The sequence below is a fragment of the Vitis vinifera genome, chromosome 18, assembly GCF_030704535.1.
Source record: "Vitis vinifera cultivar Pinot Noir 40024 chromosome 18, ASM3070453v1".
In the NCBI taxonomy this organism is placed as follows: Eukaryota; Viridiplantae; Streptophyta; class Magnoliopsida; order Vitales; family Vitaceae; genus Vitis; species Vitis vinifera.
In genome coordinates this window covers 3,900,212-3,923,655 of record NC_081822.1, presented here as the reverse complement: position 1 = coordinate 3,923,655, position 23,444 = coordinate 3,900,212, and the positions used below count along the sequence as shown (strand labels likewise).

The 23,444-nt window shown below is 36.4% G+C and overlaps 4 protein-coding genes across 7 annotated transcripts; 2 read left to right on the top strand and 2 right to left on the bottom strand.

Moving 5' to 3' along the window:
* The first annotated feature begins 59 nt into the window (after positions 1–59).
* LOC100262638 (tRNA (carboxymethyluridine(34)-5-O)-methyltransferase) lies at positions 60–5,496 on the top strand. 3 transcript variants are annotated; one of them, XR_788165.3, is made up of 4 exons: positions 60–175; positions 1,949–3,069; positions 4,887–5,119; positions 5,212–5,496. XR_788165.3 is itself a non-coding variant. In XM_010665978.3 (3 exons), the coding sequence occupies exons 2-3, from the start codon at positions 1,982–1,984 to the stop codon at positions 4,972–4,974; spliced, it is 1,176 nt and encodes a 391-aa protein (XP_010664280.1). In that variant the 5' UTR covers positions 60–175; positions 1,949–1,981; the 3' UTR covers positions 4,975–5,496. The 3 variants fall into 3 exon arrangements, 1 of the variants encoding a protein (XP_010664280.1); XR_788164.3 differs by having other exon boundaries at positions 5,206–5,496; XM_010665978.3 differs by having other exon boundaries at positions 4,887–5,496.
* An 871-nt stretch (positions 5,497–6,367) lies between these two features.
* On the bottom strand, positions 6,368–12,446 carry LOC100257505 (uncharacterized). Of its 2 annotated transcripts, XM_010665977.3 has the most exons (8): positions 12,222–12,436; positions 11,985–12,022; positions 9,150–10,492; positions 8,947–9,002; positions 8,575–8,808; positions 8,189–8,480; positions 7,460–7,656; positions 6,368–6,789 (listed from the first exon to the last, which is right to left on the bottom strand). In XM_010665977.3, the coding sequence occupies exons 3-8, from the start codon at positions 10,380–10,382 to the stop codon at positions 6,636–6,638; spliced, it is 2,166 nt and encodes a 721-aa protein (XP_010664279.1). In that variant the 5' UTR covers positions 10,383–10,492; positions 11,985–12,022; positions 12,222–12,436; the 3' UTR covers positions 6,368–6,635. The 2 variants fall into 2 exon arrangements, with proteins under 2 accessions (XP_010664279.1, XP_002284291.3); XM_002284255.5 differs by lacking the exon at positions 11,985–12,022 and having other exon boundaries at positions 12,222–12,446.
* Positions 12,447–14,890: 2,444 nt separating this feature from the next.
* LOC100252377 (pentatricopeptide repeat-containing protein At4g18520, chloroplastic) lies at positions 14,891–17,739 on the bottom strand. The gene is made up of 2 exons (XM_010665976.3): positions 15,274–17,739; positions 14,891–15,155 (listed from the first exon to the last, which is right to left on the bottom strand). The coding sequence occupies exon 1, from the start codon at positions 17,620–17,622 to the stop codon at positions 15,778–15,780; it is 1,845 nt and encodes a 614-aa protein (XP_010664278.1). The 5' UTR covers positions 17,623–17,739; the 3' UTR covers positions 14,891–15,155; positions 15,274–15,777.
* A 79-nt stretch (positions 17,740–17,818) lies between these two features.
* LOC100265983 (uncharacterized protein At4g37920) lies at positions 17,819–23,147 on the top strand. The gene is made up of 6 exons (XM_002285781.4): positions 17,819–18,139; positions 19,012–19,421; positions 19,810–19,981; positions 20,670–20,914; positions 21,947–22,134; positions 22,592–23,147. Exons 1-6 carry the CDS (start codon positions 18,025–18,027, stop codon positions 22,749–22,751), a joined length of 1,290 nt encoding a protein of 429 aa, XP_002285817.1. The 5' UTR covers positions 17,819–18,024; the 3' UTR covers positions 22,752–23,147.
* The last annotated feature ends 297 nt before the right edge of the window (positions 23,148–23,444 follow it).

The following is a 23,444-nucleotide window of genomic DNA, read 5'->3' as shown; positions in this document are numbered from 1 at the left end:
ATTGTAGACCCTAAACTTAGATCCGACGGTCAGTAGGTGGTGGTCGCATTGTTTAGCATAAGGATGCCAACACACTAGGTCTTCCCCGGAACAAAATTGAAAAGTCTCTGTCAAAACCCTAGTTTGCATCCCTGAGCCACCCTCGACTGCTGAATCCGCTTGTTCATTGAATCAGGTCAGCATCTCTCTCTTTCTCTCTCTATCAAATATATGTGTGATTTTTTTCTTTTACTTGTATGTAGTTTTCGCGGCAACCAAACAGGCGGAAATGGTTTCTAAGATTAGTTGTCCTTTTTAGACTGCGTGTTTAGTAATGCCAATGAGCACTGTAGGGATGTACTTTGGGCACAGCCCTAGTTTTTAGTTGATACTGAGATCCGAAAGAATAAATGCCTTATCGTGGAATATGGTTTGTGTAGTTATTCTAGATAGGACGTTGAATTGCTTGATAGAGCAATACTATTATCTTGTGATAAAGGATGGAGTTTGTAAAAATTAGAAACAGGAAGTAGTTTGTCTTGCATTGGAAGATATTGAGAATTGACTGCAATTGGATGGAAGAAAATGCTTCATAAACACTGGCTGCATTAGGATAGAATGGGTTGATGATAAAAGCAGGAGGTGTTCCCTAAATTATTTTGTGTAAAAATGTTTGAGGATGGAATTTAAGCCTTTTTTTTTCACTGGAAAAGTATGGATTGCACCAATAGGAAATTATAAATGACTTAGATATTTCTAAATGTTGCAATTAGAAATTTTTTTACTCGAAGAACATGCACTTCATGGACAAGCAGGGTTTTTATGAGCATACAACTGCGCTATTGCAATGTTTACCTGCATTCTTTGCCCCCTTTCTAAGTTATGAGACATATCTTAATTGCCAATGACTCTATTGGCACACAGACCATGGGTTTTTCTTGATCAAGAGGCTGATTGCAAGTGGGTTTTCCCTTTTACAGTAAGGTTGATTTTGTTGGTCAGCAGTAGAAGAATGAGGTACAATATATGTGAAATTCAGAAAAAAGATTATGACATCTTAATGGAAATGAGAAAGCTCAAATAATACTAAGTACCATAAGGAGATAACTGGCCAAATCCCTCATCCTGTAGTGGTACAACCCTAATGAACAGAAAAACTTGGATGGATCAATGATAACATAGTTTTCTGTTTTGAGTATTGTCTTTGACTTCTTTAGAAGCAGAAAATTAAAGTCTGGTATCCAAATCCAATTGATGGATTGACTGGATATCTCTATGGTTGTTCCTAAAGACACAGCTGTTCCTTTCTCTTCAGAAACTATTGGATTGTGTTACAGAAAGCTGCTTTCCTAAGTGTCAGTGGATGATCTATGTTGAAGAGTTCTTCCCTAGGATTAGGCTTTGTGAACAAGTGATTGCTTTTATTCTCCTATTAAACCATAATTACCAGGTAGGACTCTGTTACTTCCTGGATAAACTATAGGTCCATAGTTGCCATGGAGGTGGGAAAAAAGAGGTACTGTAGGTCCATGGTAGGCCCATAATTTAAAAAATAAATAAATAAATAAATAAATTGTACACCCACAATTGCCATGGAGGAAAAAGGGTCTGAAGGAAACCAGTTAAAAAATGTCCCCACAAGGTTTTTTGAAAAAATGGAAAGGAAAATAGGATGCAGGAAATATATGAGAAGTGCCAAGATGAATGAGGGAGAAGTGGGGGAAGCAACTGCATGGATGGCTACTTCATTGACTTGCACCACTGCTTTGCATTTTGTATCTTATTGTTGCCAAAGGAGGAACCATATTTTTCCATATTTGGCCAAGCTTTTACTGCTTCACAAATTGTAAAGTTTTTTTTTCTTCAGTTTGATCATCTCACATGAAACTAAAAGGGGGAAAAGCATTATCATATTTTCTTCATGAATGTGATGTATAAATCACCTTATCCATTTATGTTGTTTTTGCAGGTGATGTCTGATTAGGTCATATGGTTCAACCTGATGGTCTTCAATGCTGCAAGATTAAAGAAATGCTTTTGTCAATCTTTTGGAGCCTTTACCCTACCCATTACTTTTACTGATACTACCTGTTATCCAGGAATTTTCAAAACCAGGAGAGAAGGTAAAGTAGATATGGCCTCAAGTTTGTGCACTCTTGTATCTGATGGAGAATCACATACCCAGCCTTCTCTAATAGTCAGCCAGGACCAGATATGTCCAGTCTCAAATGTTCAATCCACTCCAGAAATTGAAAAGAAATATGTCCACCATGTTTATGATGCAATTGCTCCACATTTCAGTTCTACCCGCTTTGCCAAGTGGCCAAAAGTTGCCACCTTTTTGAAATCCCTGCCTTCTGGATCTCTTGTCTTGGATGCAGGATGTGGAAATGGGAAGTATTTGGGTTTAAGTCCAGATTGCTTTTTTATAGGATGTGATATAAGTGCTCCTCTTATCAATATATGTGCTGATAGGGATCATGAAGTTGTGGTTGCTGATGCTGTAAATCTTCCTTATAGAACTGGTTTTGGTGATGCAGCAATCTCTATCGCTGTGTTACATCACCTAAGTACAGAGAGTAGGAGAAAGAAGGCAATCCAAGAATTAGTCAGAGTTGTTAAAAAGGGTGGGTTAGTTCTAATAACGGTTTGGGCTGTGGAGCAAGAGGATAGATCATTGGTTACCAAATGGACTCCTCTTTCTCCGAAGTATGTGGAGGAGTGGATAGGACCAAGTAGTCCCCGCATTCGTAGTCCTTCATCCTTCACTCTGGAAAGTATCCCTGAAACAGAAGAGAATGGTTCAGGAGAGCACTTAAAAGATTTGAAGGAGATTTCCAATGAGAACTTGCAGGATACTATGCATTCAACCTGTCAAACTGAAGATGATTCAATGACTTTTAAAATTAAAAAAAATATTGAGAGCCATCAGGAATATTTTGTCCCTTGGCACCTACCTTACCATCGTGCAGAAGTCAGTGGTGCTTCTGCTTGTGCTCTTGCAAATGGCCTGGCAAAGAAAGATGATAAAAAGGGTGCCGTAGTTTACAATAGATATTACCACGTGTTCAGTGAAGGCGAACTTGAAAGGTAATATATTGTTTTCCTTTTAATTTTTTTCTCTAAGATACAATTCTTGTTCCTCTTTCAGTTGTTTTTCTATCAATTTGTGCTTGTGAACCATTCAAACGGTCACCTGTTCTATGATATGTTCTACAACTTGGTTTGTAACATTTTCCCCTTTTTTGTCCCTGCCAGGACTTGAACCTAGAACTTTCCACATCCTCCCTCCAGCCCCCTTGCCACTTGAGTTAGGCCTCAAGGGCTTTTATCCATTTTCATTCTTAATACTGATATTGATTCAAATATGTCAATCTACTCATACTTATATACTCTATAAAATTGTATGCTTTCATAAATGGTTTAGCATAGACAAACTTTTTATCAGGAGAGAAATGGACAGAATATGAACCACGACTTAATTGAGGGCATACACAAAAGTAGGTATTGGGTTATGAGGAAGTTTTCAATATCTACTGTTTTATCATTTTGGTGATGTTATAATTTATACTACTGTGCTTCTCTGTTTGGTGTAAGTTAACTGCATTCTTGCTAATAGAGCCTAGGACCTTAGTCTGATTTTTTGGAGCTGTTGGAATTATGAATCTACTGTCTCCTTTTTAGTTCCCAAACTCTTCTGCCTGGAATTATTCTCACAAGCCTTTGCCTCCTGTCAAATGGTTTCATTTCTTTCGGTTCAGCCCTGTTACCGTGTAATTTGGCTTCATTTGTTGGTTAGACTTGAAGAATTGCCTCTCCCTTAAATATAAGTTGCTCAGTTGAAGCACAAACCTGATGCATAAACTGTGTTGTAATCTGGTTGTTGAAATTAGAGGGCATTTGTTCTTTGAGTGCATCCTTCCTGGAGAACCTCCATCCTCCAAAAATGCTTTCTGAGTAGACTGGTTAGTAAACAGGATTTAAGAAATTGATTAGGCTTGCAGCTGTATGAAAAGTAAAGCAGTTTAGCTCTACACTAAGGAAATTGGTTCCTCCAGCTTTCTTTGATCATGTTTGGCAAGAAAGAAGCTAAGGGTCCTTGAACAATGAATTTCATGATATCAACTCAACCTTCCAGAGTATCTTCCAACCAAAGGCATAGGTTCATCTTCTTCAAGAAAATTCCTGATTCTGAAACTAATGGAGATTATGTTAATGTTGGTTCTTTCCCTTTGGCATCTTCTATCCTTCGGCTGCTAGCTTAGGTTGGCTGCATTTAAGGCTAGTCTTTATAATCTTCACTTTGTTCATTTGTTGCTGGGCTGCTCCTTAGATTTCTGTTCAAATGGAGTTCCATCCATTTACAATTTCAAATATATTCATCCATCCAAGTCATGAATAAGACCATTTATAAAGCAATTAGATTTCTGTTCGAATGGAGTTCCATCCATTTACAATTTCAAATATATTCATCCACCCAAGTCATGAATAAGCCCATTTATAAAGCAATGAGCCCACATGTGCCTGCTGATGGCCCTCAAAAGAGGAGCTGCAACCACATGAAGTTAGTGATGAAGGATTGAAATATTCTTTTGTCAAAATAATCTCTAAGAGGTCTAGGGTAATTTTGTTATGAGTACCATAATTGCCACTGTTAAGTCTTTAAAAGATTGAAATAATTTGATCTAAAGAAGTATTGAAATATTATGATCCAAAGAAGTATAGTGTTACATACAAACATACTGTTATCTTTTAATTTTTTAGTAAATTGCAAACTGTTCTTTAGCTTGTCATTCTGCTAGTTGAACCCAGGTTGAAGGAATAAGCAATTGCTTTTTTTCTTTTGTTGTGTATTTATGTGATGTATTTATTCTCATTCCACATACTTTTTGCGTTATGTTTTGCAGGTTGGTATCTGGTATGGACAATGCAGTCATTGTTGACCAATTTTTTGACAAATCAAATTGGTGTATTATCCTTGAGAAAACATTATGACAAACCAAATTTGTGGTACATCAACCAATCTGAGTGTAATTCATACAGAAGATGGTGATGATCCAGTTGATAGTTGCAGGCACTGCAAAATCTTCACTTTCAGAAGTAGCTTCCCATAGGAAGCCCACATGTTTCAGTAACACAGGTGAGGATGCTGAATGCCTTGTTTCCAAAGTTTGTGAGAGGGTCTTCACCTTTATTGTTTCCTGATTTAGCGGGGTTTGCTTCTAGGTACAGTTGCCTTGTGCCTCAACCTTTAAACAGTCAGCCCCCCAACTCCACCTAAAAAGGCAAGCACACTGAGACACAATTAGATATGATTCTACTTGTTCCCAATGTATCATGCATTGGTCCTACAGGTCAAAGGTCACTGAATATAGGTATTTCTTAGCCAGGGGCTTTATTTGCATTTGTGTGATCGATGTTGGAGTCAAAACTGTTCTATGCCATTTGATCGATTTTGTCAACTTGTTTATTGTCCAATAAAGATCCAACAGACTAGGGCTGTTTCATTCTCCTCAATAGACTTTTTATTTATATTTCATGAACAATTTAAAATTTTTCCCATCATCATTTAATCCAGTTTCCCAGTTTCTGAACCAGAAAGGAGATTCACCTATTGAACCATTCCATTTGAGTTAAGAAAAATATGAAGCTGATGTGATGTGACAGGATCACTTGAATGAAAATGGTGCAGCTGCCTGATATTTAAGACTACCTGAGAGAGAGTTAAAAAGGAGCTATGTAGCATAAACCACTACAATAACTATAGATGTTAAACAGCTACCTTGAATTTGGCAGCACATCCCTTCACAAAGTGTGATGATCGAATGAGATTGAATTCATTCATAGCAACTGGGCTTTGGATGATTTGGTAAGCTGAGGATTACATCCATTAGACCGGGTGAGATGATGTGATCAGCACTTTCATCCATCCCATGCCAACGATTTAAAAATAGATGAGAGAAATGAGCAGAGGAAGAGAATCCCCGTTGGATTCAAATTGGAACAGAAGTCCACAGCATTGAGACTAACATGCACCTAAAGGATATTATTGACTCAGAGCTGTAATTCACCATATTGATCAGAGGTTAGAGAGTCAATCAATTGTAACCTTCTCCTGCCCCTAGATTCAATTTAATAAAAACACTAGATAGAGTTATCTCAGGGTATGGAAGAACATTAAAACATGTAGCGACTGATCACTCAAGTATTAGTTATCAAAAAGTTGCAAGGGAAGAAATGTTGAGTATGATTCTATTATCTTGACCATTTCATTATGCAGTAGTATCATCCAAGCGCACTTGGTCTTTAGGGGCTTCAGATGAACAAAACTGAGATATTTATCCATTACAATATAGGAAATAAATAGAGGTGTGCATCGCATGCAAAGTAGGAGAAAGGAATAAAAATGGTGAATTGAATGATTTTCCCTTGTGCTTTGAAACAAGTTCATCAAAGGTCAAAAGTTTATATGCTAAGACAGTTCTCCAGTATTCACTACGAACCCTAGGTGCCATTGCCAATGATGACAGATAGATGGAATCAAAAGAAAATCATTAATGGCACAATTATCGATACTTCCCTATTGCAGGGCCCATGATAAAACAGGGAAGCGGTATAAATCTGCTTTTGGCATGTACGGTAGCTGAAAACTAATGCTAGCAGTTCAATCCCCAGTCATAAGGCTGATATATCACTTTCAACTGGCCGGTAGCAAGCACCTCCAGTAACTCTTCGGAGATGGGTGGCTCCAAGTAGTTTGCTGCATGCTTTAATACCTCAACTTCGTTCTTGCCAAAATCTACACTATACCTGAGCATTGATGAGAAAAAATTAGAGCCATCTTCTAATCAGCGTATCTGATTGGCTTCTCAAAACACAGAAACGGGGTATAAATGCCAATGGTTTTGTAAAAAAAATAAAAATAATTAATAAATAAATAAAGAAAAAGGGTATGCAATGTCGCCGAGCTTTTGAGAAGCAATTCAGAGGACAAATCATTTCCCAATTAGATAATGGAGGTCATAGACTCATGGTGCAAATCTTATAACATGAATTGTTGTATACAATGTGGCAGAAAGTCGCTTCATAGAAGAGAATGATATGTTTATGTTTCTTTATCAAACTAACTGAGAATCAGATTCCATCGTGGGAGAGAGGGGGGGGGAAGAGAAGAGGGAAAAATAAAAATGACATAGAACCATGTTAGATAGCATGTTTTCCAAAATCATTTTCAAAAATATTTCCCGAAAACTGGTCTAAAATATTGTTTTTTTTTTTTCATATTTAAAAAAACAAAAGCACTTTAATCATCAAAAAATGTTCCAAACTAACCATGTTCTCTAAAACTTTTTAGAAATCCATTTCATTTCCAGCATCAAGCAGGCCACAAGGTTTCACTCTTTTTCTAACACCTGGTTAAGGCCCTATTGGAAAAATAAAAATTTAAAGACATATTTGCGGCCATCTCTTAGAAACTTACCATTTTAGGAGCTTACTGGCTGATACGACCTTTGCATTAACATCTAGAATTAATCCTCCACTTCTTACAAAATTACGGGCTGCTTCCACCAATTCTTGATCAATGTTCCCAGGTGAGTAGCATTTGAGAGGAGGGCCAGATCGGGTACCAAAAACCAGTGCAAAGTGGATAAGAGGCTCCGGGTAAGGAAGAGCCACCTGATGCAAAAGAATAAATTTGGAACTGAGGTTAAATTAAATGATCAGTCAAGACATAGAACTTCATCATGAACACAGAAAAGGAAGAGACCTAAAAACCCAACTTTTATAAGCTTTACGAAAATCACCGAAGTGATTTCAAGCATCTACAAATGCCCATCAAAGGTAAGGTTATCTTTACCTCTTTCATCTCCTCTACTTCATCTTATATCCGCATTTTGACATAAGGAAGAAAATAAATAAAGGAAAAGCTTAAAGCCTGGTCCAATCAGAACTGAAAACCGGATATTCACTTAGGCAGGTTTACTTTGATTTATTTTAAACAACAGGTCAAATTTGGTCGCAGAAAATATGGAAATGCCAATTTCTTGTTGAAATGCAGAACCTTTTTCAGTATGTCCAGTCAGAATATACTATGCTATCACGGACCCATAAAAGAGCTCATCAACAAATTTTAAATCCCTAAAGCAATGGCACCATTGCCCTGTGGTGATTATAGGAGTAGGTTTCATCTCATAAACAACCAAATTACCTTGGCACGTCTGTCTCTCATTCCAAATGGCTTAATGAGGTTGTATGGCGGTCGCTGGTTGCCCCTTAAGATGCCATTTGCAATAACAGAAAGTGAATAGGTGCACCCACCAACAACATATTTAAATTCTCCAAGAAGCTTCCTTCTCTCAAGTGGTCCAACTGGAAAACCCCACACCAATATTCCATGGATGGCCATCATGTTGTAGAGATTTATAAAGAAAGCAAGCTTCTCTTCCCTTGGCATATCCTGCAAATCTACTCTTTGGAGCTCCTCAACTATTCTCAAATACCTATGAAAGAAATCTTTTTTAGATCATAAAAGCATATATGATTATAAAAAGACAACAATGAATTTATCCAAACAATTTAAAGGCTCCAACAAACCTAGCAAATTCCTCACTCCCATGGATACTTCTGTAATCAACATGCTTTCCATCTTCTGATGTGTAAGCTTCAAAGATAGCATAAGACAAAAATCTAAGCCTTGATGCAATTTCTATTATAGGCTTTGGCTTCACATCAAGTATGCCCCTCAGGAAATTGTGACACTGAGACGACACTACAGGATCATGGTCCAAGAACCGGTACAAATGGTTGCCATCCTCAAAATCATTCTCACTAGAGCAATGTAAAACATCAAAAAGGACCCAAGAAAACAAAAAGAATGTCAAGGAATGTTTACAAGTAAATAAGTAAAAAAATTAACACAAAATTGCATAAAAAGGCATTTGAAACAGATAACTTCGAATAACTTACTCAAGAACGTTTTGGAAGAAGTGTTTACTTGCAAGTTTTCGCCCAAATTCAATAGCCTGTCTCATAACAAAAAAATAATACGAAGATTAACATGAATAAAAACTAAGCTAGCAGGTTGTTTTTATTTTTTATCTTTGGCCAGTGGTTGGCTGATTCCTTAAAACAGGTTCTTCAACTAGTATTCAAGAGGACATATCACTAACCTCTTCCCTTTCCAAGTATTGATCTTCTGATATAAAATCCACAGCTTCTGAGCCCAGAAAGCAGTTGGTGAACCTGCGCATTCGATAAAAACGGTCCTTAACAACAATAGATTCTTTCATTTTGAGGACAATAGCAGCTAGTTCATCAATTGCCCCACTACTGGACAAGTCATCTTCACCAGAAAGTGGTGGCAAAGGAGCTTCAAATGATGGTGCTTCAGAAATCACATAATTAATCTTCTCATCAAGCTTGCCAGACTCATCAAGGCCCTTTACCTCATTCAATCCCCCTATAAGGACTTCATTAAAAAACAACTTCGGAACAGCACAAGACCCTGCAATTTTTTCTAGCTCTAGCTTTCTGCTAGGGTACACATCAATGTTAATTTCAACATATCTGAGTCTTCTCTGAAGTAGAAATCGCCGAACCTCTTTACTTTCCTGGCATCCTAATCTTGTATACAGTATAATTCTTCCTTTCATACCCACTGGACGTGCAGGTTCTTCAATGATTTCCTCCTTCTGTTCGGTTTTGTTTTCTGCATCAACTTCTCGCGAAATCTTAATATAGTTTAGGGGATTCCATGCAGACCGTTCCACTGGTTTTTGAGATGCTTCTTTGGCTTCACCTTCTTTGGGGGAATCTACAACCTCCTTAACACCAGTTTTATTCTTATCTTCATCATCCTGAGCAGCATGTACATCCTCCTCTGTTTTCCCCGAAAGGACACGCAAAACACTAGAGACTGCAACTGTACCTTTCTCCTTGACAAAGTTTTTAAGTGCTACAGCCTTCTCAGGCCAAGCAGAACCTTGTGTTTCTGTGTCAAGATCCAAAGGACGGGTAGACATACTCCTGCTAGCTTCCATCCCAGGAATCTCAGTTCCATCAAAGACAGGCTCTGGTTCCTTCTCCTCACTAAGATTTTCCTTGATATCCTGATATGTTTCGCTTTTATTTTCAGACTCCAATTCCTTACTTTCATCAACCTGGTTATTCAAGTCATCCTGATTCATTTCTTTTTTATTTTCAGACCCCAATTCCTTCCTATCATCCACCTTGTTATTCGAGTCATCTAGACCCTCATTGCTATCTGGATTGGGACTTTCCTCACTGATCCTCAAAGCTTTCATTTGTTCTCCATGATCTTTCTGTGGATAACATACTTCTCCCTCCTTTTCAGGTGTTGAAGAATTCACCACATTTTTCTCAGTTGAGCTTTCATTTTCCATGATGCCAATGATATTAAGTTTGCAACCTAACTCATTAAAAAGTGGCTATTAAATTTTAATTAGCTGGAAACTGGCTGGTAATGACACTTCAAAGAGCTATTTGCATCACCCTGCAATAGGTTGGCATAAAAAATTGAAAGATCACAACATTTCATGTAAATACACCAACTTAATGTCAACTCACTAGATTAAAAAAGACGAATACAAACAATAATATTAAATACAATGGCAGCTCAACACAAAGAAAGTAAACATACAGCTCCAACAAGGTTAAAGTTGTAACACAGAAAATCCGCAAAGGAATTATAAATGGAGAAGTTTCCTGGATTCTGGACCTTCAGTGGTGTTTACTAATTCAAGAACACGTATAAAAATAACAAGAATGGAGGAACAGATTTATTCCCTACTCAAAATAACAGTAGTCAAGATTTGAATCACTAATTACAATAAGGTGTTAAAATGCAAGTGCTCTGCATACTTGTATAACTTCTTCTTCAAACATATATTACCACACAATCTGAAAACCAGGGTAACCTTCAGAAATAGTGACCCTGGCTAGCCTAAAGCTTCCACAGAAAATTTAGACATTAGCATGAAAATGTAATTTCAATGCCCTATACTCATTTACAAGTTTCTGGGAACTCACACCACTGTTCAAGAACAATCCTATCGAAGTTTTTTCTTGTTTCCTATTTGAATGGACAGTCGACTATCATAGTTTGTGAATAAAATGATGCCATGGAAATGTTGTCATTCCCTTTTGTCAATTGTCACTATGTTGCAATGACAGATTGAAAGCATGAATAGCAGGCCTAAGATGAATTAGTAGACTGCAAAAGGAGTATTCAACTAGACAGTAGAGAACTCCTGACTGCTACCCAGCACTCCAAAACTCATTATCACATCAGTAATCACAGTTCACTTTTGTGTGTCAACAACTTCAATAAAACCCCACCTTGAATCAGTGTCATCATCATAAATCAGATATCACAACCAATCTACAAAGTGGGAGGGAATTCAACCAGAAATTATATGAAACAACTAAACATCAATCACATTGGCAGAGAGGCCAAATCATTGACCAACAATCTTCAAGTATATCTTGTCAAATAACTAGGTTAACAGAAGACAAAAATATAAGAATGCTTCAGTCGGAATCAAAACATGGGTTGAGGGAGTGATGGAGGCTGTGTAGGTTGAATAGCAGGTTGTGAAAGGAGAAACAAACAAGGCATCCAAAGCCCAAACAGGTGCATACAAAAAGAAGAGAGCAAAAAAAGCTAATGCCCCGTTTGGTTGCAGAATATAGCTAAAAAGTATGCAAGACCCGACAAATACTATTAAAGAAACTCTAATGAAATGCAAGAAAAGTAAACACATGACTCAAATTGAATTTTCTCAGCACCCCGATCTCTTATTATCATGAAAACAAAACTAGATACATCTCGGTCAGACACTGTTAAAAATCTTGAATAGGCGAGATACAATCAATCCATTTCAATCTCGTGAAACACGCAATGATCGTATTGCCCCCAGTTGATACCAATAAAGTTAACGGAGATAAAATATTAATTTCAGAAGAAAAAAAAATGTAGCATTCACCTCAGGTAAGCCAACAGAGTTATATCAGGCAAAGTCGACTGCAGATGAAAGAACATTCAATTCAGTTTCTTTCTTTTTTTCCCATATTTTCTCAGCAACAAACCGAAATTAGGGTTTTCGCAACACAATCTGATCTAATGAAAGATCTCGGAACGATACAAGATTGATGACCCAGTCAAATAATGAAAATAATAATGACTAATAATAGTAACAACAAAATTGAACAAGAAAGCTTACAGATCCGATGAAGCGGATGCGTCGATTGGAAAAGAGAACCGCGTAGAAAATCTGGAAGCACTTGAGGAGATCTGAAGAAGGAGACAAATTTGAGGAATAAATGTATGAAATTAAAGATTGAATTAAAACCGTCTGATGGAGTCGATGTTCAGACAGGAGACACGGGCACCAGAAGCGGGAACTCCGTGGGCTAAAAAGAAAAGCGCACCAACGGATCGCGACCCCCTTGCGGATTTATATGTGGGCCCTTCTTTTGGATTTTGTTGCATATGGGCCCCTCGCCAATTGTCAATAATACATTCCCGCGATTTCCCCTCCCTTACTTTTCTTTTACACTTCCACGTATGACGCATCCGGGCAATTTAGTACTGTCCGAAAATTTAAAAATAAAAAACAAAAAATAGATTTAAAAGTAATATTTAAAAAAATAAAAAATATTAAATAATTTTAAATTTTTAAAATTTTTTATTATTTTTAATTTTATCTGTATATTTCATAGTAAACCATATATTTGATAATCAATTCATTGTAAATATTTCTTAAATATAATCTAATGGTTTATTGGTTTAATACTAACTTAATTAAATAGTCAAATAGCATTAAATAAGTGTAAAATTATGTACTCATTTGGATCATTTCTGTTTCATGCTTTTTAAAAATATAAAATAATAATAGTTTTTATATAAAAATTTAAATATTATTTATGGGGATTTTGATTTATTGAATGTATGATGATTGATAAAAAGATTTAGTGATGGGGATGTTGAATTTATGTAACAATTTTTAGTTTCATAAAGTATATTAAAATTTTTTTCATAATGGACTAAGAAATTTGATAATCAATTCATTTACAATGTACACTAAATATAACTTAATACTCAAATCTAATTAAATAAGTGTGAAACTAAGTGTTCGTTTCTATATATTTCATGTTTCCAATTTTTAAAAAGAAAAAGTAATTATAATTTTTTTAAGGAAAATGTGAGTTTTAATTTACTAATTTGAAAACATATAAAAAAAATGAAATTAACTTTTATAAATTAATTTTATCTTTTTCAATTTTAAAATAGTCTAAAATACATATATTTTTCTACAAATTAGATAATTATTTCCCAAAATTGCACCAATAAACAAAAAAAGTTTAAAATGTTAAGTTTATTGGTTTTAATTGTGTTTAATTTTTATTTTGTTTTAATTGTATTTAATTTTTAAGTATTTTAGTTTTAATTATATTTTTTATTTTTTAAATTTATTATTTTATTATTAATATTTAATAACAACTAAAAAAAATTTTATTTAATTTTATTAAAAAAAAAACAGAGAGAAGATAAGTAGATTTATATAATACAAAATATAAAATCATTATTAATTATATAATTGAAAAACAAAAATTATTTATCACATAAGAACTCTAGAGAATTTTTTCAAAATGATTTATATCATAAAAAACTTATAATATATTTATTTGTAATATATTTTTATCAAATTAAAAGGATAAATTAAATTTTTTATAATTTTATTTAATATAAAAAATAGTATTTTAATAAATAATTATTTGACTTATAAAAATGTGGATATATTTTACAATATTTTTAAAAGAATGCAGATAAAGTTGATTTATAAAGGTTGACGTTAATTTCCCATTTTTATATATAATACAATAACTCGTATATAAAAAGCAAAAATTAGTTCTAAATTTTTGAAATTTTGAAATAGTAAAATTTTTGTTAATGCCTTAATTTTTTTTATACACTTTCTAAAAGCGGCTATCTTTTTAAAATAAGATTTTAAAAGATCTTAAATTTTTATGCAAAAATTACTATCATTTGTTTGAGCAATAAATTACCCATGTTTTTGTTCAACACAACTATTTACCATGACCCATTAAACCTATTTAATATGTTTAATATGATCAATTTGAACACGTACCTACAAATTCAAGCTTAACCCAAATGGGTTTGGAAAAATGTGTTTGGGATGGTTGGAGTTTGAACAAGTAAACTTCATATTTGGGTTAAGTTTGGCCGCAAGACAAACTTGACCTAGTCCACAGACTTCCACCTCTAACATCATTGTTCATATCTTTGAAGTGCTATTGCCGAGACCTGAGGCCCGAGGGGTGCGTCTGTGGCTTTGAATTCCAAATCGTGAAGTAGAAGTAAGATCTAAGAATTTCATAAAATTAGAATTTGTAATCGTGAAGTACAACAGGGGCCACCTAAATATTCGTAGAAAGACTTGGAGAAGTTTTCAAAGCGGTCCATCATTTTTACTTTGAAAAAGACCAAAACTTCAATTTCAATACCAAATGTTTTCAATGTCAAATCCGCACATTGTTTCGTGACGCTCCTCCAGAAATTCCTATATTTTTATTGCCTTTGTTTACTTTTAAATCCTACTAGAACATTCGTTCATAAAATAAGTTTTACCAAATAATATAATCTATGACTGGGGCAAAATTACTTGTCAAGAGCTGATCAAACCCTCAAGGAAACCAAACAAAGAGTGTCTTGCCTCCATACCATCCTCTGTTTTCCGGCACTGCTAGTTTGTGGTGATTTAAGTCTGATTAACCTCAACCTGTTGATTTCCTCATGTTCTGGCCTGCATTTTTTGCTCACAATGAAACTAGCTGTTCAAGGTTTAGTTCGCAGAAGAGCTGAGCCTCATAGGATAAAAGGATAATAAGGTAATCAAGGTTTTTTGTATTTGCTCTGGTCTGCATTAGCTCCTCAAGGTTTTTCCATTTTCCATGCCATTGATGATAAATCAATTGTCATTGGTTTACAAATTTCTGTTCCACGTTAAGGCAAAGAAGAATAATACATAAAGCAAATTCCTAAAACAGACCTGATTTGCATGAAATCAGAACATCCAGAAAGCTGAAAAGTTGGTCAGTGTTTCATACAGCATCCTTCCCAAGGCATGAAATATCTGAAAAGGATGAAATTAGATTGGTTTAGGAACAAACTATGAAGCAATATTTTATCAATTAGACAACTAAAAAATGCAGAGGAAAAAATATGCGGAGAAACCCCTCAACATACAATACCTTTCTATGAACATGGTCAAGCTGACAAATCTGTGTTTCCATTGATAATACTGATAAGAGATCATACCAAATCCTCTTTTTCCCTTGAGTGATCTGTAACGTAGGATATTCCCCGAGGCACGTAAATTCAAAAGATTCTCGAGAGCATCCTGATCATTAAGATGAACTGAACCTTCTCTCCATGCCTTTCTTAAAATAGAACAGAAGGGGCCAGTTGGAGAAGTTCTTATACAATCTGGGATCGGAGAGGAAATCAGGACAAATCACTCATCATAAGTCATAACTAGGGCCTTCTTATATTGATTCTGCTTTACATGTTTTTTCCACAGTTTTTTCTATCTATAGTCCATCCATTCGGCAGATCTCCTTCCATGGATTTCCAAAACTGATTGAGCCTTAGAAGTTTTTCATCTAGAGTTGATCTATACTCCAGGTTTTGGTGGATGTAGCTGCGGTCCTGCCAGATCTACAAGTCTAGTCACCATTTAAAGTTAAACATGAATATCAACTTGACTGCAAGCAATGGTCAGATGAAGACTCCATATTCCACTCAACATCTCCACATGCACTAAGGACTGTCGTAAGGATATAATCATCCACCTCGATACCTTCTGCTTGCATACGGTACATGAGCTTCAAAGCTTCTCCGCAGAGCCCATTCCTCGCATAACCCACAATCATTGCCTTCCAAGAAACCAAATTCCGTTGTGGCATGCTATCAAAAACCTGGATTGCCTCAGAAACATATCCACATTTTGCATACATATTAATTAAAGCACTACCCACAAAAACATTGGACAGCGCAAGTGTTTTGTTCACAGAAGAGTGAATCAATTTCCCTTGCAGAATAGCTTCTAAGTGAGCACATGCTTTCAAAGCCGATGAATAAGTGAAAGGGTTTGGCTCCACACCTTCCTCCAACATTTCTTTCAAGAATTCAAGAGCCTCAGGTTCATGCCCAAGACTGGTATAACCAGAAATTATAGCAGTCCATGAGACCACGTCTCTAAGAGGCATGTTTTGGAGGACCTTCGAGGCAAAAGGGTGCTCTTCACATTTGCAGTAGAACCATACTAGAGTGCTTCCTATGTAGATGTTGCTTTGCATGGAATTCTTCATGATCTGTGCATGAACTTCCTTTCCCATCAGTAAATTCCTAGTTGAGCCACATGCTCTGAGGATGCTTACGACAGTCAAGTTGTTAGCAAATATCTTCCGTCTTTTCATCACTCGAAAGAGGCTAATGGCCTCCTCCCCCTGCCCATTACGAGCATATCCAGCTATGATAGAAGTCCACGTAACCGTGTTTCTCTTCTTCATTCCATCAAACACTTTTCTTGAATCTAATATTTCCCCACACTTTGCATACATGCCCACTAAGGAAGTCCCTATGAAAACATCTTCCTTAAACATCTTCTTAATTATGGCACCATGTAACTGCTTTCCAAATTCTAAAGCCTTCTCCTCTCCACAAGCCTTCAAAACGCTACACACTGTAAACTCATTAGGAGAAGATGTGTTGAACATCATTTGTGAGAACATAGACAAAGCCTCTGTTCCACGCCCTTGTTGGGAGCAAGCAGTAATCATGGTTGTCCAGCAAACTACATCCCGCTCAGGCATTTGATCAAACGCATGAAAAGCCCCAGACAGATCACCACATTGTGCATAGAAGCAAACAAGAGCACTATCAACAATCAAGTTCCTCCAGTTATCTTTCACAATACAAGCATGAATTTGCCTTCCAAGCTCAAAATCCAATCTCTTACTACACAAATTCAGAACACAAACAAAAGTCTTACCGTTTGCTCGAACGCCATTCTCAATACAATCATCGAATAACCTCAATGCTTCATCATCAAAACCATATCTCGAATACCCATTAACAACAGCAGTCCAAGAAACAACATTTCGCTCCGGCATTTTGTCAAACACCTTGCGAGCCTCCACTAACTTCCCGAATCTCGAATAAGCACTAATCAAATTATTATTGACATATGTCACAGAGTTATCCAGACACTTGAAAACAACTGCATGTACCCTTCTAACTTCTCTTACTGTACAACACGACTGAAGCCAAAACGCGAGCAAATTGGCATTGACATGTCCAACAATTGGTTGAACATTTAAAAAACCGGCATCTGGATTTTTATGGGAGCTCAAAAACTTGCAAGAATTAGAAAATTCGGTCGTGGAAGAAGAAGTTTTCAAAGAAAAGCAAAGAAAATTTGTGGGACTTTTGCAGTTACTCTTCCATGTTTTCGAGTTCTTTCTCGGCTCCGGTGATTGAGACCTTCGAATGGTGAACAGGGAAGGCGGTTGAAAGAGAGTAATTTGCGGTGCGAGCATGGCAGGAATGGCTTCAATTTCCCGCAAAATAGCAGTTCGAGTTCTGCAACAGCTAGGCAGAAAATGTAATGGTCTGTCGAAGCGCTTTCAAGTTTTCTAACGTTTATATTCTTTAAAACGACGCCGTTTGATAGTGGTGGGAAAAAAAATCTTGGTTTGTATATTGTCCACTGCCTGGCTAGGTTGCTTCCACGTTTATTTAGGTATTAGATATGCTACGTTAACATGTCCCGTATGCCTCATTATCATTGTTCTGAAGCGACGACGTCGTTTCGAGGATTGATCTGTGCGTCTGCATAAACCAACGGTTGGGATTATCTCTACCAGTCCTCGAATTCTGTTCTGTAAAACCCTCCCTGAAACTGTAGCTGACCCTAAACCCCCAAAAAGCTTTTCCCATCAATGGAGTTGGCTTCTACGACTCTCCAGGCACGTTCCTCTTTCCAAGTTATAGCCCCTTCTCTCTCTTTCATTAGAAATTCAAGACGAAATCTTTGTTTCACTCGTAAAGTCGAAGGTAATTCGATATTTCTTTTCCGTATCCTCCGTTTGATTGCTAAGGAAATAAAGAGAAAATAAACCATATTTTTTAGTGGAAAATTTTCACCAATACCTCCCCACTAAGTGTTCTAAATACAATTTTTTTGCTTAGTTGAGTTTGGTTGGTTTTTTGGTTTTGGAAACCTGAAAACACTTTCCTTTCTTTTCTGGACAACCAAACGGAAGGTTATGGAAATTTTCGATGTTTAATTAATGTTTTAGAAAATTGAATAGTATAATTATTGGAACTCGGTCCATTGGAAGTGGAAGTGTGGGACAAGGAAAAGAGTTGTGTTCTGTTTGGTTGCCGAGAAAACATGGGACAAAAGAAATTTAAATTTTAACTGTTGTAACATGATGGAGTGGAGTAACAATAGTTAGATTCTGAGTTTTCTGTTCCTTTTCCCCTTTTCACTTCTGGCTAGAACTCCGGGATCATGTGTTGAGTGAATGCATGGAGTTTCTGTTTCCATTATGTTGCTAAAATTTTTGAGATATAGCTACTTTTAATATGTGGGTGGTGGTTGATTTGAATGATAGCAAATAAGGATGACTGAAAACAGAATTGGTGATGCTTTATAGCTTCCATATTATGTCCTCCATATGTTTGTTTATTTGTTAAAATTTGTTTATGCTTCAAACATTTAATGCTTCAGAATTGGTGGTTGTCATGAAACTTACTGATTTCTTGTTCTCGATTCTTATTTTATGGCTTGGCCATTGCAAATATTTATTTTACAATTTTACTCACCTACTAGAAATATATAGTTTTGTATGTGTGGATAATTGTGATAAACCCAGGGGCTGGAGCCAAGCATTTTGTAATCTATAACTGCTGTGAAATGCCAGGTCGTCGCTTGCTGGTTAATCCAATCAGACTGCAGCACTCATCTGTTGCATCTATTGTTGGTGATACAACTGCAGTACCAAGCCGCAGTACTGGAGAACCTTTGTCATTTTCCAGTTCATCTGATCCGGCAGTTGATAAAGATGTCATAGGATATGGTGAAAAGAGAGATGGGAAAGATGATCCCGAGTGCTTGGACAATCATAAAATGATTCGTGTTTGTGATAAGCTAATTGAGGTTTTCATGGTAGACAAGCCCACTCCAACTGATTGGAGAAGGTTGTTAGCTTTCAGCAAGGAATGGAGTAATATCCGTCCTCATTTCTACAGGCGCTGTCAGGACCGAGCAGATAGTGAAGGGGATCCTGGGAAGAAACACAGTCTACTCCGTCTTGGCAGGAAGCTAAAAGAGGTGAGTGGTACAATTCCACAATTGACCTTCTTAGAAGAACATTGATGACTTCAGTGAGGGGAGGTTCAACCTTGTTGATTCTATTCTGTGGTTTTGGAAGCACCCTAGTCCTGTTAATTTTCTTCCTCCCCTTGGAAGATCTTTCTTTGAGATTCAATTGAAAGAGTGTATTATCTGGATGCTTCCACATGTAATAGGAAAGTTCAGCAATTTGTTCTCCCTATTAAGTTTGTGGCCCAAGAAATCCAAGGCTTGTGTTACATTGGAATATTTTGTGAAAAAATTTTAGTTTGTGGTTGATTTATTAGGCATGTTCCTATTTGTTCTACCTTTGGTTTGAGTTCATGTTAATATTTTAGAATTTACTGGAAACTGCTGCTTTCTTCAGATTGATGAAGATGTGAAAAGACATAATGAGCTTTTGGAAGTGATAAAGGGAACGCCACCAGCTGATATCAGTGCAGTTGTTGCCAAGCGTCGGAAGGACTTCACAAAAGAATTCTTTGTGCATCTTCACACAGTAGCAGAATCATATCATGACAATCCAACTGAGCAAAATGGTGATACTAAATGCTTCTTATTTTTGCATTTTTTTATATATTTTTTTTTGAATTGCACTTTTTGAATTCTTCATCTGTGTGGTGCATTAGTTGTTGGAGTTAATTATTATTATTTTTTTTTTCTAATGATATAGACTGAATGCTGCCAGAAGATCTAATTCATTTTTTTTTTAAATTTTTGATAGTGATATAAAAAGTTATATGAGATCAAGTGATTGAATGCAAATAATCATGTTTCCCAATCCATTTCTTCACAATTTATGGTAGTGCTCGATTCTAATGGTATAAGTGCAAAGACACAGCACAAGATATCCACCACACAAATGGCTGAACATGTCTGCGCAATGGTTGGATAAATCAAACCTGTCTGTGCAGAAAAACACCCATAATTTGTTACCTGCAATGCTCTAACTCAAACCCCTTTACATCTGATACAACAAGCTGGAAGATCACCCCTAGATTAAGTTATGAGGAATAAATGCCATGACTATTATTACCACTGGGAATTCCTAAGAGGCCTGATTTTCCTTACAAAAGCTCAACAAGAAAGTATAATCAGGCCCAGTCTGACCTGATTGGCCTATAATTGTACCCTAGCCTGGTTTTCAATCCTAGTTATCACCCTTGTAATATGTATTTTTGTTTTGCAATTGACACTGATACTGTTTCTCTGTTTTTGTTTGAGCAGCGTTAGCGAAGCTGGGCAACATGTGTTTGGCTGCTGTACAGACCTATGATACAGCATCTGAAAGTATTGAAGCACTGAATGCTGCAGAGTTGAAGTTCCAAGATATTCTCAATTCTCCTTCTCTAGATGTTGCTTGCAGGAAAATAGACAGTTTGGCTGAGAAAAATCAACTTGATTCAGCATTGGTGCTGATGATCACAAAAGCTTGGTCAGCTGCTAAGGAGTCGAACATGACGAAAGATGAGGTAGATTGAAGTCTGCCATCAGAAAATGCCTATATTTACATTAATTTTTCAATAAAGTTATCTTTGTATTAATCCATTCATTAAGTCTTAATTTATTCATCGAGTTTGGTCTATCACCTTATAAAATTCTGGTTACCTGATGCTGGAACCTGAAGAATTTTCTATATATTCAAACTATTTGATCTACTGCATCTTTTGTACCATCCATTAGAATATGATGGAAATTCTACCCATACCAGAAAGAGGACTTTTTCTGCCACTACTTTTGGAAGAAATGGCACAGCGCATGAGAGAATGAGATAGAAATTTCAAAGGAGCCTTGATGTGTGGAGTGATTATCCATGATTTCATACAAAATTAAGGTCTAGTGCTGCTTCAAATCTTTTGACCTTGTGCATGTGATATATTCAGATTGGGTTGGAACCAGAAACTGGTACAGAAAATTGTGGTCCCAAAATAGTGAAACTTGTCTGGCTTGTGGTTCCAGGCTTCCAGCAACTCTGCTTTTCTATTTGGATTGGGAAGCACTAATTCAGTTATATCAATGGCGGAGCCAGGGAAATATTTGAGGGGGTGCAAGATATGAACTTTAGTTTTAGGAGGGCAAAATGAGACCAACATATCTAGAGGTAGCCATGTATATTTTGCATGATCCTGGGCCTGGGATCATAAGCCATTATTTGCAAGTGTATTTTTCAAAAATTTGAGGGGGGCATTGTCCCCTGGGCATAGCATGTCTCTGTCACTGAGTTATATTGTGGGAATCTAATCAAATATTTGAGTGTTCTTATTTCATCTTTCTGTACAAATTAAATTGGGATCTGCACAAAAATAATGATAGGAGGATTGAACCGATATCATCTCTGAAAGTCTTATAACTCTTATACATGCATGATGCATCCTAACACACTCATTTCAATTGCTGTACAATGAAATGAACACTCACTTTAAACAAATGACATGATTTTAGCTTATATCCAGTGTCTGACCCCTCCTATGTTTTACATTATTAATTGTTTTATTACATCACAGGTAAAAGATGTATTGTTTCATTTGTACACAACTGCGAGAGGTAACCTTCAGAGGCTAATGCCAAAAGAGATTAGAATACTTAAGTATCTTCTCACAATTGAGGATCCGGAGGAGAAAATGTCTGCCTTGAAAGATGCATTTACCCCAGGAGACGAAATTGAAGGAAAGGACGTAGACTGCCTGTACACGTATGTATTTGAAACATAATTCCTCTATTTTTTTACTGTCTTGAAACTAAATTCACTTATTTTTGGATTGGGAAGGCTAATGGCTTAAATGTCCCTAGTGAGTTATTGAAAGCCCATCCTTTTTGTGGTTCTCATTTGAGGAAATTCGCTTGTGATCAGTTCTTTAAGTGGATCCGTTTTCTGCAAGTGATTCATAAAGAAGAAAACAATTCTGTATGGATGGATAGGATTTTCTGGTTGTGCCACTTATTGGCTTTGGAGGAACCACTCATGATTTTGCTACCGTCTGAAATCACATGACGTACAAATCTATTTGTTATTACTTTTTAGATGTTTCACCTGTTTAGTTGTTTTTAGCTTCTTTTTATTTTCTTTCCTATCTTTTCCTTTCTTGATCTTCAATTTTTATTTTTTATTTTTTAATAACTTGACAAAAGACCAATTTGACTACTAACAGGACCCCAGAGAAGCTGCACACCTGGATGCAGACCGTGGTGGATGCATTTCATTTCAGCAGAGAAGGCACTCTCATAAGGGAAGCTAGGGACTTGATGAACCCAAAAATCATCCAGAAACTGGAGGAACTGAAGAAGCTAGTCCAAGACAACTTCATGTGACAACTGAAGTTACACTTCTCAGAAGCCTTCCCTGAATTCCATGGTCTGGGAGCCCTTGACCTTTGGATGGGATGCTTGAAGTCCATGGACAGCTGCCCCACAACAGCATTTTTTCAGCCCTCTAATTTTATACCTTGAGACTTTAAACACCAATGAGAAATAGGTATATTTATCTTCACTTGTAAAGCGCAGCACACTAGGCGACACGGATCAGAGATGGTCTAGCTACTTGAAGTGATATTTTAACATGGCACAGGCCTCTGCTCTGTTTTGTGGATCATAACATTTTCTTCCTTGATGGGAAATAGAATCTGATGTAATCGTCTAGGAATATTGAATGATGTGGTGTAAGCCCCTGTTCTGCTTATGGTATGATTACCATCATTTTAAATGAAATTTAGTCGGAGTAAGGGAAGATTCAGATAGAAAGAGTAAGACATTTTTATGACTTTCTTTTCCTGATTTGGTCCCTTAGGTTTTTATCTAACTGGGGATGAATAGTTCTGAATGATAATTGCCCTTGCATTTGATTTTTCAATTTATTGAATTCTGTGAATTAGTCCTTGCTCTTCTTTTGTCAACCAGAGTGCATATAAGCTACTTATTCTTTGGTTCATTGATTTAAACTCGTGGAACAGAATTTGTTTTGGAACATGATTTGTGTTGGGATTTTCTTTCATAATGTAGCAGTTA

Coding starts and splice junctions, on each gene's coding strand:
- LOC100252377 (XM_010665976.3), bottom strand. CDS start 17,622: ATGCTCGCACCGCAAATTACTCTCTTTCAACCGCCTTCCCTGTTCACC.
- LOC100257505 (XM_002284255.5), bottom strand. CDS start 10,382: ATGGAAAATGAAAGCTCAACTGAGAAAAATGTGGTGAATTCTTCAACA. Junction 8,481..8,574: donor GGGAGTGAGGAATTTGCTAG/GTTTGTTGGAGC, acceptor TTTCTTTCATAG/GTATTTGAGAATAGTTGAGG. Junction 6,790..7,459: donor GCCAGTAAGCTCCTAAAATG/GTAAGTTTCTAA, acceptor ATCAATGCTCAG/GTATAGTGTAGATTTTGGCA.
- LOC100265983 (XM_002285781.4), top strand. CDS start 18,025: ATGGAGTTGGCTTCTACGACTCTCCAGGCACGTTCCTCTTTCCAAGTT. Junction 19,422..19,809: donor TTGGCAGGAAGCTAAAAGAG/GTGAGTGGTACA, acceptor TGCTTTCTTCAG/ATTGATGAAGATGTGAAAAG. Junction 19,982..20,669: donor CAATCCAACTGAGCAAAATG/GTGATACTAAAT, acceptor TTGTTTGAGCAG/CGTTAGCGAAGCTGGGCAAC.
- LOC100262638 (XM_010665978.3), top strand. CDS start 1,982: ATGGTCTTCAATGCTGCAAGATTAAAGAAATGCTTTTGTCAATCTTTT. Junction 3,070..4,886: donor AGTGAAGGCGAACTTGAAAG/GTAATATATTGT, acceptor TATGTTTTGCAG/GTTGGTATCTGGTATGGACA.